General features: G+C 39.3%; 1 protein-coding gene across 20 annotated transcripts in view; it reads left to right on the forward strand.

Moving 5' to 3' along the window:
• Positions 1-18026, forward strand: part of Dlg2 (discs large MAGUK scaffold protein 2) — a 2025432-nt gene that overhangs the window by 1781837 nt on the left and 225569 nt on the right. The window contains exon 1 of one of the 20 annotated variants that reach the window (XM_074081707.1): positions 1184-1399. The exons of the other annotated variants lie outside the window; for them this stretch is intronic. Within the exon in view, the coding sequence (XP_073937808.1) occupies positions 1363-1399 (37 nt within the window). The 5' untranslated portion in view covers positions 1184-1362. Of the gene's footprint in view, positions 1-1183; positions 1400-18026 lie in introns of those variants that run through there. 20 annotated transcript variants of the gene reach the window in all.

An 18026-nucleotide genomic window follows, 5' to 3' on the forward strand; every position in this document is an offset into this window, starting at 1 on the left:
TGTAACCCCACACTCGTGGGGTTTAAACAGACCTTATTTAGTTTTCTGACCCAACTGATAGCCTTAGAGACTCCCACAGCTTTCAGTCCTAGCCAAGACCAGTGAGAATCCCATTTATCCCTGAAAACCCATCAAAAAAAAATTTTTTTTTAATTTCCAGCAATTGACCAGATTCAACCCCTCTATTTTGTTCCCTTAGTGATAAGTTGTTTCTAGTGAACACATTTTCAACTAATATTTAACATACTTATATGAAATGACTCCTTTACTCAGGTGAGCTTGATTGACTGAGTTTTGAAAAATCATAGGGTTTTCTAGCCTGTGCACTCTAAGTTTTATAAATGAAAAACCAGGGAGAGTGAGTGGGTGGTTACCATGGTGACCACAACATCTGATTTGAGTAGCAACAGATAGCACAGGGAAACAGTGCCATATTAAACTGGATTGCAACAAGGATCGATAGTTGGGAGGGGAAATTAAAATGTCTGGGCTCCACTTATCAGGAGACCAATCAGCACATAAGGAATGATACGCCCCTTAACTTCAGGAAGCGCATGCAGTGTGCAGGCCAAAACCCGAATCCCTTTATATATTTGCAAATGTGTTCAGGAAAGAATGAGAAACCGTCCTGGTTTCCAAATTATCTACTCATATTGAAATATCAAGAAAAGCTTTAAGCAACATGGTGTCGAAGCTGGCATTAGATTTTCTAGTTCAGAGGAAATAAAGGGAGGAATTAATTTCTCAGATTGAGGGGTTCATGACTTGATTTTGCCCACAAGACAAGTACAATTAGTGAAGTGTGCCTCCCTCCACCTTTCCTTTTTCAGTAGTCTTCCCACCTAAGGCACTTTAAGCAGGCATTTCCTGGTCTAGGGGAGCCTGTGAACAACTTTGTTTACTTTGTTCTACATTTTAAAGAGGACACCAGACTGTTGGAATTTCAAAAACCAGGGGCTCACTGGGAGATAGGATGGAATTTGGGGATAAAAAGTCCTGGCTCACTTCAGCAGGCTCCTCTGGCAGGATCCACCCCTTGTGCCTTTCCCAAGCTAGGGCCTTTTCAGCTGAGAGAAGAACAAACAGTGAACACCTGGGAAGTGATCTGTTACTACTTTTAAAAGAGTAGGAACAGGAAAGTAATTCCATTTCTGAAAACGGTTCTTTGTGTTTGCAAAGCGTTTCAAACTAGGCGGCCAGGAGACCGATAACTCCGCCCCACCTGCTTACTCCTAAGAGGCTTTGGCCACCGCTCAAGAGCTTCAGGTGTGTGCTGGCCAGGCGGAGTTAGTGTGCCTACCAGACTTGTGCAGCTCACTAGGAGGAGGGAAACGAGCTGGATTTGGAGAGCAGCTGCCTGCTATGCTGAAAACCTCTGGAAACTGGCTAAGGCGACGTGGTGAGATCGGACTGCTTTTCTCAGACCCATTTCTCTTGACAGATCCTATAGGGGAATTATGGCCAGTAAAAAAACAATGCAAAGAGGAGGCAGGTCCTCCTCCCTTTCTGTTGTAGAACAGCAGCCTCTGCCATTTCTCAGTGCTTGCTGCTTACAGGCATCTTCTATGGTTGCTCTGTTTTCATGCCTGTTGCTATCTGTGTTTTGGGGAAGCAACACTCAGTGAATTTTTCTCTTCCTTCACCTAAGTGCAACCCCAAAACCACAATCCATAAATTTGCTTCACCACTGGCTTCTTCAATAGTAAGTGTGTCTCCTGTGAGCTGTTTGACTCTTGATATAGTATGTTAGAGAGAGGAGAAGACAGAGAGATTGGTTAAGAAATGTGAAATTCTTGCAGCATGCTTAACTGAGTTCTAGAAATGCCTGGATCCCATTAGTTTCAGAGCAGATATTTGATGTATGCAATTCCTGTTCAAATAGGAGCCCAAGCCTGCTGAAGGGCAGCCTACTTGTCATCCAGGATGGGCAGGCTTACTCGTCTGAAGGAACCTGATAGACTTGAATGTTGAATCTTGACTTTCATCAGCCATAAGCTATACAAACTTGGGAAACCATTGATCTTTATGCCTTGTCATCTGTAAAATGGGAATTACATTCCTACTTTGTATGAATGCTTAAAAATTAGTAGTTATCTATGGAAAGCTAGACACTAAGACCCTCCAGGGGACATGGTTGCCTTATTTGGAGGTATAGAGTTAATTATCTGCAAATGGAAATTGATTAACAATCAAAACTTAGTAGTTAAAAATGTCATCTCAGGTCATTTGGCTTGAGAACAAATTCCACCTCCCTATGGTTAGCTGAATAAGGAAAAGCCCGTTTCCATATCTATGAAATGCATTATCGTTTCATAGATTTGTGAGGATTAAAAAAAAAGGGATTTTTTTTCTATATGAAAGCCACTGTGCCTGACAGAGTAACACTCAATGAATTTTAAGTGTTGTTAATTTGAGGTGGGAGTCTGACCGTGGAGATGGGCAGTTGGCTTCCCTGGACTAAACTTACCTCGATTTTTTTAAAAATAAGAGAGGCTAGACAAGATGAATGGGAACGAGACTGCTACCTCTTAACAGCCTTGTTTCTAAGTGCATCTGCATGCACATTGTTCTGGATTTCAGAGTCACATGTTGGCAAAAAGGATTTATTGATAGAATCCCATTAAAGAAAAAACGGTGGATGCCTAGCAACAAGGGAGCTATCCCGACTGCCATGCCAATATGGGGCTGGGGACAGGCTTCTATAGCGTTTGCTTGGGATTTCACTGATTGGTTGTTTCTTCCTTGGATCATGGTTTGAATTTCACAAGTGGAACATTTTGACTTGGCTTCCAGGTTCCACCAGGCCCATTTTGCAGGCTTCACATTCCACCCAGTACTTTTTTTGTCCATCTTCCATGTCTGTGTAAAATGGGAGCCTCCTCCACATGTATCACATAGCCTCACATCTTCCTTGGTAAGGGCCATGAATAAAAAATTCAAACATACTTTATAATGGAGAAACCACCATATAGAATATGGTTATAATACATGTTAGGCTTAAAAATCATCAGCTGCTCATCAAGCCAGAAGTGTATTTCTTATACTCCATGACTGTTTCCTCACAGCTTCAGAGGCTATTCTGCATATACATGACTTTGGGGACAGAGAGTTGGATTTAAGCACTCTACTGATTTCAAGACACTATTCATACAAGTTAGCTGAGGGTGGCACTTGTTAGCATTTCTAGTTTCTGTATTATTTTTGAGAAGGAGCTGTAACCTGTATCTCTGCATTCTGATGGCAATTAATACGCATCTGGCTTTACAACTGAGCAGTTGGCAACCAGTTTAAAAACCAGCCCAGAGTCTCTCCTCACCCTGCCCTTGGGGTAAGAAAGTAGACTTGCTGGACTGGAGAGAGAGGCATTTTCCTCCATGGGGAGCTTGCCCTAGTCAGTACTTCCTTTCTTCTCTCCACGACTCCTTGAAAGTCTATGTGAGTTTTCTGGGCTAGGCTAGCACCCTCTTTAACATGGAGCAATTATTCACAGGATTTTAGAATTAATTTGTTGATGGCAGGCCACCATGAAGGCAGGAACTGTGTCTTCTCATACTTGATGTTAAATGAGCAGAGCTTGCTTTGCATGGTAGTTTGAGACCACAAAAATGACATAGTAAACATCTGTTTTTTGTAAAAAAAATTAGAACTTGGGTATGGTGGAAATACTGTGAACACATGTATGTAAATGGAAAAATGATACCTATTCCAGGAGTGGGGGAGGGGTGAAATATAGGAGAATGGTAGAGGGGTGAATTAAAGTATGATATAGTATAAGAAATGTTGTAAATGCCACAATGTACCCCCACCCAGCACAACAATAAAAATAAATAAACTTGGAGCCATTGGTGGAGTGGCTCAAGCAGTAAGAGTACCTGCCTAGCAAGCATGAGGCCTTGAGTTCAAACCCCAGTGCCTCCTAAACAATAAGTAAATAAAAATAAATAAAAACTCTTTGTTGGTTATAAATGTATAAGGAAATGAAAAAATAGTAAAATAAATATTCAGTACACTTTAAAATATTAGAAACACTGAGAAAGTGTTTTATTTTTTGTTTAAAAAGAGTAGTTCGACTAGTTCTTGCCTTTTTCTTGCTACTGAGTATCTTCTGTTTGCTTTGGTAAATTGTCATACTCCTTCCTATGTTTGGGTTACCTTTCACCTTCCACTTTCACTATTTTGCATTATCTACAAGAGTTCCTTTTTATTTTTGGCAGGACTGGGATTAGAATTCAGGGCTACATGCTTGCTAAGCAGGTGGTCTACCATTGAGTCATGCCTCCAGTCCTACAAGAGTTCCTTTAATATGAAGTTTTATGCTCGTGTCATTTCCTTTGGGGCACCTACATCCTTTTCATCCTCACCACTTTTTTTATGTATGTTCATAAATTTGCCCTTACTAAATTCCTCTAGATGTATAGCTGGAATTTCTCAAGAGTGACCATGTCAGCACTCCCATGGTCAGCTATAACGTTTATAATTCATTGTCCCACTTGAATTCCACTTATAGTTTTACCACTTTTTGTTTCTTTGATGCATTTTCATCTTTGTTGACAAAGTCCCTCTTGGGATTGCTCATTTTCATAAAATGTCATTTTGGTTTATCACTGGAGGTAAAGCAAAACATGGTTCACTCTGTGTGTATGTGTGTGTGTGAGAGAGTATGTGGGTGTGTATGTGTGTGTAAACTGAGTAACAGGAGCCCAGTTCCAAGCACCAATAGACTTTGGAAGAACTGACAAGATGAGTCAGTGGTCACGATTCTCACGTGTTAGGTGAACCAAAGAGCTGGTAGCACGTTTGTACTTTATACAGTCACTTACAGTTAATATAGATGCAGCTAAAATTTGAGTCATATTATTGGTGGCCTGGTGCTACTTAATTAAACCATGGTAATGGAAATGCGTGCATATTGGAGCCATGCAAATTTAAAAATGCCTGTTGTTGCCCTACACTAAATATCTGTTAAATGAATGAACTTTACATTCATACTGGTCTCAGTTTTGCAGTCTCCATGTCCTATAGCTTTGACCACTGCTATCTTCCATTTCTTCCTGCCCAGTAAAGTGCCCCAAAACACCTGGTTAATGTGTATTTTTTGAAATCTGGCTTCGGACAAGTCATTGAACTCTGAGACTCATGTTTCATGTGCTAATGGCTCAGCTATTTTCTTCCTTCTCAGAGTTCTCCCTTCCTTAATGCTCAGCTCTCCACTTCTAACAAGGTTTATACAGAGATGCTCCACTGTCTCTTAGGCACTCAGGGTAGTTGGTTTTTTCCTTGAGGAAGAGGAAGGATCAGCTTTTGGCAGAGAAGGCTGCTTGATTGCTGGGCTACTCAGACCCACTGGGCCACTAGAGAAGAGGGTCTTCTTAGACAAATTTTTTCCTTGGCCCTCTTTTAGGTAAGACACCTAAAAAATTAGCTAGCATTTGTTGCCCTCAACACAGAGAAACTAAAGCAGATACCTTAAAAGCAACTGAGGCCAATAGGAGAAGGGGACCAGGAACTAGAGAAAAGGTTAGATCAAAAAGAATTAACCAGAAGGTAACACACATCACAGGAAATTAATGTGAGTCAACTCCCTGTATAGCTATCCTTATCTCAACTAGAAAAAAAAATTGTGAATAACTGAAGGAGCGACTCAAAAATGAACCTAAACTGTACTTAATCTTTGACCTTGAGGAGTTTACATTCCAAGATGGGCTACAAATCTTGGGAGACTTGAAAGTCTAGCACCTGGTAGTTAACAGTATTGGTTTTTTCAGACATAGGTTCAAACTAGAATCTGTCACTTTCTTGTTCTGTGACTTTCCTAAGTATCTAACTTAAGTTACTGAAACTAAGAGCTCGGGAACTTCAGTTCTGTGTCTGTAGATTGTAGCAATTTTCCCCGCAGGATTTTGAGTCTTGAAGAAGATAAAGAATGAAGTGCTCTTAAAGTAATATCTGTGTAGACTAAAAGCTTGGGAAACAAAAAAGATTTCAATTACTTATACATAATACAGGTAGATGTCATTCGTTTTTAAAAATAAATAGAAAATTGTTTTTACTTAGAAGCATTCAGAATGTCAACAAAACAGTAGCAACTTTTTTTTCAATTGCAGAATGGAATTTAGTTAACAGAACAATTATTTCATATCAGCCACATCAGAAAAACTGAAGATGAAAAACTACCATCCCCATCTAATTTTTGCTGTGTACCAACAAGAACCTGCTTTAAATTTCCATGCTAATTCATAAACTCCCATACTATACCAGGCAAGGTTAGTGGCTACTGAAATACCACCAGACACCCTATCAAAAGGCACATTTGGGCTAGGGACATGGCTCAAGTGGTATAGCACCTGCCTAGCAAGTTCAAGGCCCTGAGTTCAAACCCTAGAACCACTAAAATAAAATAAAAGTACATTCAGTAGTGTGTCATCTATACAAAAAAAGACACATACAGTTTAAAAACAAATCTTACACAGCCTCACATTTCAAGTTTTTGTCCTTTGAAAGGTGTGAGTTGTATACAGGAGAGTTAAATACTTGACAGACAAGAAAACAACTGTGCTAGAATCAGCTCATTCGTCACCATCATCTTCTTCATCTCCATCTTCCTGGTCCTCCTCCTCTTCTCTTCCTTCTTTTTCACACTCTTCAGCCTTAACAACTCCCTCTTCAGTGCATCAGGGTGTCCTGTAGCTGGGTGGGTAGCAGAATCCTTTCTGCATTTGTCTTCAGCCTAGCCTTCTGTTCATAAAGCTGCATGTCGTCTACAGCAGGGTTGTCCCACATTTCTCCCAGGTTCTTTGCAACGTCACCAATGGAACAGGCCAGGATGTTCTCCTGTGATTTGGGGGTGACACACAAAACAGAAAAAAAAGAAGGTCAAAGGAGGCCTCTTGTGTGCATCGGGATCCTTGAACTGGTTTGGTTTTCCCTGTGGGAAAGGTGGGCCTCATGTCTTCAGATTTTCTTTTCTTTTTAGCAGACATGGTCCTCCACCTCTCTAAGCACTTAGAAAACTCTGAGAAGTTGACTGAAGCATCTGGGTGCTTCTTCTTGTGCTCCTCTCTGCAAGTTTGCACAAAGAATGAGTACAATGACATTTTGCCTCTTGGTTTCTTAGGATTTCCTTTGCCCCTGTTTATTCTTCCTCAGAGAGGCACAGAGTTGTCCAGGTCCTGTCTGGCTCTCACTTGTCCTGGAACTGTCTCTGTAGAGCTCAGTGTACTGTGATGGTAGCCAAGAGTTCATTCTTTTCACTAAGATTGTCTTGACCACAGACTACAGAATTCTGGTTGTAGTCATAGTGGAGCTTGAGAGAAGTTTCCTGACCAGTTTGTGGGGACCAAGGCTAAGACCTGTCACTAAGAGTCTGCATTATGTTCTGTCTATGTAGGGTCACACCCTCCTCCATAATTCACTTGGAACACGTTCTTTGTGTGTGTGCTGGGGGCATTTTTATAGCTTTCAGGATTAAAACACTCAGGACACATGGTGGCTAAGCCCCTCTTGCTTCTGTGCTAATGGAGATGCCTCCCCTGTTATGATGAGCCTGCTTCCAGGGCTTCTCCTGTAATAATATGTCTATTACAAAATATACCCACCTCCATGTGCACACACTGAGAGGCTTTTCAAGAAAGCATCTAACAGTCACTGTGTTAGTGAGTTTCTGTCATGGTGACAAAATACTTGAGAAAATGAACTTGGAGGAAAGATGTATTTGGGCTCACAGTTTCAGATGTTTCTGTCCATGGTTGCTTGGCTCCTTCATTTCAGGCTTATGGTAAGGCAAAGCAACATGGTAGAATGTATATGGTGAAGCAGAGTTGCTCACTTCATGACAGCCAAGAAGCTCAAAAATAGAGGGAGGGATCCAGAGACCCCTCAGTCCAACTAGGCTCCACTTTTTTAAAAATTTGATTTATTGAGGTTTTCTTTTTTTTTTTAATTGGTTTTTTTAATCGGTTCTTATTTACTAGTAAGAAGGCCTCACTTCTTACTAGCCCATTCAGTGTGAACTCATCAGTGAATTTAATCACTGGTGAAATTAGTGTCCTCAAGATCCAATTACCTCTCAGTGGTGCCACCAGCTGGGGACCAAGCCTTCAACACATGAGCCTTTTGGGGGTACAATTCATATCTAAACTCTAATAGTCATTATTAAGCTTGACTGCTGTGTGGGGCACTAAAAAAGTGCAGTTCTCCCAGGAATCCTGATTTAGTAGATCTGGAGTACAGCTGAGGCACCTGCCTTATAAATTTCCCAGGTGTGGTATGGGCCAGGCTAAGAGCTGCTCATCTAGTGCTTATAGGTGCCAGAGTCAAAGACCAGAACTAGTCCTGGCTATAGATGTCTGGACAATAATGTGATCCTCACTTTCTCAGAAACTGGCCTGGCTTGGAAGGTGCAAGTAGGCCCTTCAGTAGGTTAGAATCTGATTATTCCTGATTCTTTTTTAGGCAGGGCAACATTTCCTCAGTATTTGCTTCTTAGAGAGTAATTCTGCCTAATTGGGCTTCCTGACTTCATCTCCCTCACTACCTCTCAATCCACTCTCTACATCTGCCAAGAGAGTTACTTTGCTAAGTTAGAATTCTGTGGTTACTATCCCCATCTCCCAACCATAAAGAGCTGCTCCTTGTTCCAGAGCGTGGGATATTTCTTAACACCTACATGCACATTTTATCCCTGCCAGCACCCACTTATTCCCAATTCAAAGTACTATTACCTATGCTCAGAAATTACACAATAGTTCTTCATTTGAAAATTCAACCTTAGTTACCTTCTGTGCTAGGTGTTTTGCATGTGTCTGAGAAACTCCTAATGACCTTAGAAACCTAGTTCTAAAATCTGATTTGGGAAGTCTTCTGCACCCCTCATTGCCCAGACAGAGTTAGCCTTCCCACTAAAGCATTATCGAGTAATTTAACTTGCTGCATTGTAATTCACTACTTATTACCTGTCTGTCCTCGACCCCTTTGAGCAGATAGGCCACCAAGGCCATCACAGGGAGTAGGTTTGGAGCATATTCATTCCCAAAGAAACTCCTGGACACAGAGGGTTCCTTTAACATTGGGTCGGTAGATCTAATAATGTCATCATAAGTCATTGGATTATATATAATATATATATATATATGTATGTATATACATACCCACACACACACACACACGCACACACACAAAGGCTCTGCTGCTACGCACAGTAGTAACATCATACCTGACTCCTAAAGCATTCTAAATGCCAGTCAGTAAGGTCGCCTTTCTGTGTTCAGCAGATCAGACCAGCTACCATACTGCCACTTTATTGAGTTTCCTCTATTTGTTGCCAGAGAGGGCTGGATTATATTGCATCATCCATTTGAAGGGTATTTCATCAAAGAAAGGCAGTCAAACAGTGGATGAAGTTTTGTGTGTGTGTGTGTGTGTGTGTGTGTGTGTGTGTTTCCACCCCCCCACCCCAGCTCATGTTTTTACAGGCAGGTACTGTAAACAGCTGCTGTGAAAGCTATAATCTATTACTTTATGGAATGTTTTTCTCCATCTGCACTAATTGAACAGTTGCTTTTGTTTTTATATTTGTTTTCCCCTTTCTACTCATTTCCAGACTCTTACTATCATGTGACTAAGCCCCTACAAAACCTTCAGCTGCTGCTTTTTTGTCTAGCAGGCTTTTTTGGGCTATGGCAGTAACCCATTAATCTCCAGATGACTCTATATCTTCACTAATATCTAGGAGACTTTGTTTAAAAAATACATTTAAGTGGTACTCTATTGTTAAAGTGAAAAACCAAAAACTTCAATCATTTAGACTTAATGAATTATTTAAACGTAAAATTGCTTTCTCTCAGTTTGTGTTGGTATTGTTGGGAGCCAGCTATGTGCAAATCATGTCCCTTTGTAATTTCAAGGGAAAAAAGACCCAGGATGTTTTAATGTTGAGAAGGTTCACTACACTGCCTTGAAAAAGTAGGCGCTCCATTTCACTGAAGCTGTGTAAGTGGAGTGTAAGATTAGTAGAATCAAGAGGGTAGGGGTGGTGGGTATAGAAAGTATTTAAGTTTCTTTCGGTGCTGATATTTCTCTTTAATCAAAAGACTGGGATATTTCCCTGATGATAAGCCTAAGGACAGAGTGGGCCAAGTATTATGGGTATTATGCTATTTCATAACATTTTTTGTATGCCTACATAAGTGTGGTTCCTAAGCTTGGGACAAAAAGAAAAATGAACCTAGAGCCTGCCTTCCACTAAGGATCTTAAAGTTTGTTAGGAGATAGTCTTATAAAGAATCAAGCACAAGAAAGCATTAAAGATCATGTGAGACAAATTTGTGTGGTGGAACAAAAGGGATGAAATGGAAGTGGAGAAAGAGAACACCCCATTCCCCAAACTTTCTGCTCAAAAGGAAGTTGTGTCTTGACCTCTCGTGTTCAGGTTTCCATCTACAAAATGGGCATAACCATGACAATGAATTTGTTCTTTTGGGGATACATTTAGAGGAATAATCAAAAAAGTTTAAAACAGTTGTACATGCTCAAGCATGGGTATTATAGAGTTCTCTTTTTAGTACAGTTATTCCTTCATATCCATGGAGAACTAATTTCAGGATACCATACAGTACTGAAATCTACAGATGCTCAAATCTAGTGTTTAACATAGCAGAGTGTTTTCATATTAACCTATGCACATCTTCCTGTACATTTTGTTATGTTTTTTATTGACATGTATTAAGGGTACATATTAGTGTAATGTTTTGACACATGCAAATAGCATGCATTGATCAAATTCAGTCTCCTTGTATTTCCCCTTTCTCCCACCCCTTCCAACTTTTAGTAACCACTATTCTATAGTCAGGTTGACTATTTTTTGGCTTTCATGTGTGAGAGAGAACCTACAGTGTCTAGCTTATTTTACTTAATATATCTTCCAATTCCATCTATTTTGCTGAAAATGATAAAATGCATTTGTCTTTATGGCTGAATAATATTTGTGTGTGTGTGTGTGTACCACGTTTTTTTTAATCCATATATCTGGTGATGAGCACCTGAATAGATTCCACATCTTAGCTATTATTAACAGTGCTGCAATAAACATGGACATGCAGATCACTTTTGTATCTGATTTTATTTCTCTGGAATGTATAGCCAGAAGTGTACACATGTTAGATCTATTTATCTTTTTTGAAGAACCTCCATTGTTATTCTCCTGTACACTTCTAAATCATCTCTAGATTACTTAACAATATCTAATACAATTTAAATACCATGTAAATAGTTGCTATATTTTATTGTTTAGGGCAAATAACAAGGGGAAAAATCTGTACATGTTTAATACAATTTTATTTTTCCTAATATTTTCAGTCTGAGTTTCATTGATTCCATGGATGGATGGGGTGCCCAGGGATGTGAAGAGCAGACCGTACAGCTAAAGCAATACTGAGCTACTGATTAAGTTTTATCACCATTTCCTTGTAAAACCTACTGAAGGACCCTGAGATCCTTACAGAAACAAAAAACTAAGTAATTAGTATTAATTTCACTGGATAGGTGGGGAAAGCCAGGGTATGTGGATAAAAGACCTGGACGAGGACCCCAGGACTCACTGCCAAGAATGCTGGCTTCTTGCAGTCAGTTCTAATGACTCTGTTCTCTTCATTTTCTTGTCTCTGTGTTTGGGGATTTGACACTAGATTTAATTGATATATACTTTTCTTCAGAAATGTAAAATAACTCAAAATTAAAGGAAAAACTCCTCTGCACCCCCTGGACACAGGACTCTTGGAGTTTTAAAACATATGCAACAGATCTTTATTGAGCACCTGTGATGTTATATGCCAGGCATCGTGTTAGACATTGGACTAAAAACCAGATGTGATCTCCATCCTCACAGGGTTTAGAATCTGGTTATGAGGCAATTGCAGTAAAACATAATTGATACTCTGGGGTCTTCTCAACTGCTTAGGCAGGGACCCTTAACTCAGCATGATGAGATGGTCAGAGAAGGCTCCCTAGGAGAAGAAATGTCAAAACTGAGATATGAACTACTTAGAAGTCAGTTATGAAGAGAAGAAAGAAGGGACAGTGTGTAGGAAAGCAGGAAAATAAGAGAAAGCTCTCAACCTGAGCTGTGAAGTGATAGCAGTTCCACAGGCTGGAGTGCAGACAAGTATCTGGTGTGGCCTGGATTGTTAAGGAGTGCCCAATCATAGAAGGACTTTTAGACACAGTTGGAGTTTGGGTTTTTTTTTAACTGTAAAGGCAGTAAGGCCATTAGAATGGTTTTAAACAAGAAAATGAAAGGATCAGTTTTGCCATTAGGAAAAAAAAAACCACACCTCTTTGCCATGAACTGAATGGATAAGAGAAAGGACAATCATTAAGAAGACAGAAACGCAGGTCATTGATCTAAAAAGTAAAGAGGTCCAGATGTAGGCCTCGGCTGGCTGTGCTATGTCATCTCCAGTCTACAATACTACAAGGATTATGCTCACGGTCGTTCCCAGGCTCTTTGAATACTACAAGGACCCCCTTTTTAACCACTGGAGAGTACTTGTATTTTTAGGATTTGTTTATTTTTTATTTACTTATGAGACAGAGTCTTGCTGTGTATCCCAGACTGGCCCCAAACTCCCATTCTTCCCTTCTCAGCCTCTAAATGCTACAATTACAGACATGTGCCACCACTCCTGGCCTTTGTTCTGGTGATACAAATAATACTCAAGGATATAGTGACACATTGAATGAAATTAATTAGTCATAATTAGCACACAATTGTATAATTAACACCATGCAACATTTAGTAAGGTGAATATATATATATATATATATATATATATATAATTTTTTTAATTGTCAAACTGATAGCCAGAAGTTCAGAGTTAGAACTGTAGTCATTAGCAGGGAGTTAGCTGATCCTCTTGAAAGGACTCCTGTAATAATAGCTATTGTTGATTGAATTTATTGGACCAGGAGCTTTACAACTACTATCATTTTTCAAATGAAGAAGGAGATGTTAAGGTTGAATAACATTGTAGAGTGTTTGATGTTCACTTTATTCTCTCCTGGGAGATGAGATCATTGAATGAATTCCACCTCTACCACTTACCATCAGTGTCTTCTTACTTACAAACTTTCTTAACATTAAAAATTATTTAATCTCTGGTGGGACCAGTTTTGATATTTCTGAAATATAAATATCTACTGCATATAATTAGCTTGTTATTAAAGTAGATAATGAATAATAAAAATGTGATAAGTTAATAAATTGTCTTCTCACCATGCCTTTTCTTCTTATTCCATATTTTCTCCTCATTTTCTGTGCATCTTAGTCCCTCCTCAACTTCACTTTTCCTTCCTTTACCCTTATTCTCCTCTTTTCTTTTTCTTCCTTTTTCCTTTCCTCTTTCTTATCTCTTTTCCTCTCTCTCTCTCTCTCTCCCTCTCCCCACCTCCCTCCCTCTCCCTCCCTCTCTCCCTCTCTCTCTCTTTTTCTCTCTCTTTCCTTCCTTCCCCCCTCTTTTTTTTCTTTTTTTAAGACAAGCCCTTGCTACATAACCTCAGACTTGACTTCAAACTTGTGATCCTCCTGCCTCAGCCTCCTGAATGCTGGGGTTACACATGTGTGCTGTGCCTGATTCATTTCCCTTTTTCTTAATCTTCACATGATTTTAAACTGATATTTTTAGTGTTTGCATATACTTTTGTGTTTCTTGTTTAAACTGATACTTTTATTTGCATAGATATTTTTGTATTTCTTATTTATACTAATATTTTTAGTATTTGTATAGTTACATTTGTGTTACTTGTTCTTAAATAACCACTTGTTTTGTTAAGAAATTGCTTAGGAATCAAGTTACTTTGTACAGGTGACTTTCAGTAGAAAAACATATCCCATTTGCATGGCATTGACCAAAGAGTACATTTTCAAGTCCACGCTAGCAACTTTACTTACTTCACAATGCTTGGCAATCTAGAGGTGAACCATCTACCCAGTACCCTGCTCAAAAGACACCTGTGCTCCAAGCGAGGGCCCTCTCCATCCATCCTTGCACATTCTGTGTGCTCCCACAGAAAAGAGAGAAGTCAGGTCTGCTGGGACACAGCCAGAAGTTAAGGAAGCAGGCAGAGAATTACAGATAGTCCTAGTGCTACAGTGAAGAGTTTTTGAAAGTGTATCTTGGAATTTATTCATCTCTTGTTTTAAAAATATATTTCTTAGTACATATTAAAATTACAAATAAAAGCTTAATGAATAAACTGGAAAATTTATCTTTTGAGAATATATTCCTTATGCTATTCCTTGATTTGCCCACGGTGCTCATCCAGCTGTCAAGATCTTCCATGGTCTGGTTCCTTCTGCATTTTGCTCTTTCTTCCTGCTAGTCATCACATGAGGATATGAACCTTTTTTTCAGCCCTCTCCTGAAAAATGTTTTCTCATATCTATCTCAACGTGTTTTCCTCCTAATATTCCTCTTGTTTGCAAACCTTACCCATTCTTCAAATCTCAATTCAAGTTCTATTTTTTCTGATTGGTCTAAGTTAAAGTTGCCTTCTGCGTTCCTCCAAAGAGATAGTATGACTTTTACAGAAAAAATTGTGAAGTCTAGAACTGAAATGCCTAGGTTTAAATTCTGCCCTAAGAATGACTTTTTTAATATTGTAGTAATGAGTCTATCAGAGGGGGCTACAGGAGATGGGAGAGAGAAAGAAAATGTTAGAGAATAAAAAATATTGAAATAATCCATCCATATATGAATATAATATAATGCACTGGACAGTGAGCTGTTGAATATGAGGGGAGCATGGTGATAGAGAATGAGCAATAATGGAGGGGAGAGGGTTAATTTCATAAAAGCATGATATGTACAGACCTGATGTGCTGAGGCAAAACCCCCTTGGACTATCAGTATATACCGGGTTAAAAGAAATGAAGGGCAGAGGGAAAAATAAATCTTTTTGGGAGTGGGTACCAGTGGGAGGGGGTGGACACAAGGAAAGGGGGAATGAGTGAGTATATGGTGGATGTGTTTTGTACATATATGAAAATAGAAGAATGAAACCTGTTGAAATTGTTCTAAGAAGGGGGACAGTGGGGGGGAGATGGGGAACAATGGAGGTGGTAAATCCAACTAAGGTATGTTTTAAACGTGTAAATATCACAATACATCCCCCTGTACAACTATTAAAAAATCATAAAAAATATTTTTTAAAGTATGCGATCTTTTAACTCTGTAGAGAGTTATCTATCTTCTATATCAGTAAGAAGATAGATAAGATTTTAAGGATTTTTAAAAGTATGAACATGGAAAAGTGTGAAATCATTATGTAGGTAATTTGATAACCTGCCTAGCATATTCTATTATCTTTTCCTTTGTATATGTTAATTCAGTTGCCAATAAGACAAATACTTCATAAACAATAACTTTGTAAAAGTGAAATGTGTATATTTGAGGCCAGGGCTTCCCAAATGTTAATGTACATGTCACCTGGAGTTCCTGTCAAAATACTGATTCTGATCCCATAGCTCTCTCTGGGAGGAGCTTGAGCTTCTGGGATTTTAAGAAGCTCCCACAGCAGCTGCTGCTTCTGCTGTTTTTGCCCATAAAGCACACTTCGATTAGCAAGGCTCCCTGTAAACCCTCATGCAGAGATGGGCAGTGGAAACACCCACAAGTGTATATGGCCTCTCTGACTAGAGTCTAGACATGGTATTTGCATGGTGTCCTTCATCTTAGTGTCCAATTATGTTACTCTGCCTCTAACTTTCCTCATAATTGCAAGCCTGACTAGCTAGGTACTTATCTTGGTCACACATAGATATTAGTCAGCCCTGGGTGTCAAGTGCAATTACTTTAGAATAATATAAAATTCACCAAGAAACTTGCAGGACTCCCACAGGGTGAACTTGGGCTGCAGAGATGCCTGCTGCATGATCACAGTCAAGTGACTCACTTGACATCAAGTTAGACATGGACGTCATCCAGTTACCTGGGAAGACCTCCTTTGGCAGTAAATGATGCCACGGAGGCATCGAAAGGAGAAGCTCTGAGAAGCTGCTTACTGGTCAAGCTTCAGCAATGCAGTGCTCTACTGACCAGAGTGGTCATAGCATCTATAGATCCTGACCCACATAGACGATCTCTGATCCTTTCAACAGCTTATCAATGATTTCTTGACTTTCAATGAGTTGTTGCCTTGTCTTATTATCCATGTATGTACAATAAGAATAAGAAATAAGAATAAGAATAAGAAAGAATGTATATCTGATTTTAAATTGCATGTGCTATTTTGAGTATACAGTACTATAAGGAGCAGGGGAGGTGACTGTTGAAGCCATGGTTTTACAGTCAGGTGAGCTCAGGTTCTTGTTGTATGGGACCTAAAGTATGTCACCTTATCTAAGCATTAGGCTTTGTATTTGACAAAAGGGGATAGCAGAATGAATGAGACAGCCCATATCAAGTGTTAAGCTCAGATCTTTGCATAGAACTGGTCTTTCATAAATATTACTTACATTTATTAGTATTACAAATGATAGTTATTAACATTTTCTTACAATAAGACTTTATTAATACACTATTACATTTTAACTTTTTTGTTTTGTCTATGGTAGTAGGGATTGAACCCAGGACCTTACATTTGCTAGGCAAGCACTCAACCACTTGAGCCATGTCCTCAGTCATGTTTGCTTTTATTTTGTTTTTTGGATAGGGTCTTATGTTAATTTTGACCAGGCTGTGCTGGATAACTTTAGGTGGGGTGTTGGTGTGTGTGCATGTGTGCATGTGTGCACATGTGTGTGTGGGGGGGTGAGCATGCTAGGAATTGAACACAAAGCCTTGCACTTGTGTTCAATTCACCTTGCTATGCAAGTGCTTTGCCACCAAGCTACAACCCCAGCCCTAATTTTAGTTTTATTTTTGGAGTACATTAATATGAACTGAGTCCACATGCCTGCAGTTTCTAAATGCACAGATAATTTATATATAAGACTAGCCTCTGAATATCTTCCATGTCCTACTAACTACATGAATATCTTGTACCACTTTGATTATGCCATCCATTCCTGCAAATAAGAACATGTTATATGAATCATGTATTGTTTTTAGTCCCGGATTACCTTTTCTCTCTTTCACTGCCACTTCTGTGTTCCTAAAAATTATCCATCTTAGCACCTAAATATATGAAACTGAAATTATTGGTTTTCTGTGTCTTCTTGAGTAGAAGGAAAGTACCTTCTGGGACTGATTAATTCATGGCTAATTTTGCATGTGTTAAACAGAACAGCTCATTACATGTACCCACCTTATAGTCCTCTCTCATTTGCTTTCATGACCCCATTTTCATTCTGTGACATCTTCCCCTTTGTTTAACATTGTTTTATAAAGCCCTTCTCAAAAGACCCACCCACAACAGGGACTCGTAGGGTGAGCAGGCCAATCTAATACAGAAGGGGAAGCAATAGGGTGAATCTAGGAAAGACTTGGAGAAAGAAAGCCTAGCCTGATTTTTAGACTCTATTTGACCTTTCAATGGCTACCTACTTAAGTTTAGAACCTTCTTTCTCCTGTAAGGTCAAGTGTCATTGTTACTTTCTGAGTAATTCAGGGAAATTGAATGTAGGTACAACAGCCTCTGCTCCTGAAAACCTGTATCAATAGTTCATTTGAAGAGTCAAGGTTCACCTTCTAAAGCAGAAGCCACGACAATTATACAACCTAATGTTCTCTGCAGAACACAAACCTGCAGATGCTAGCAGAGCTAAATTGAACAACTGACTTGCTTCTCAGCCACTAAGCATCATGGACAATCTAAAGAATATTAGCACCTAGGCAGTGATTGTAATGATGCCCAGTGAAACACTGTATTCATCTTCCAGCCAGTGTGATTTCAAAGTCCACCCAGATTTGTTGGTCAGAAAGCAATCTGAGGTTGAGCTGAACTTTACAGTGTGGTTTGCTGCTTAATGAGCAATCTTGTTCAAAAAAATTATTTTGCAAAATTTGACCCTAAGCACTCTTAGTTGAGAAATC

The sequence above is a fragment of the Castor canadensis genome, chromosome 1 (genome assembly GCF_047511655.1).
Source record: "Castor canadensis chromosome 1, mCasCan1.hap1v2, whole genome shotgun sequence".
In the NCBI taxonomy this organism is placed as follows: Eukaryota; Metazoa; Chordata; class Mammalia; order Rodentia; family Castoridae; genus Castor; species Castor canadensis.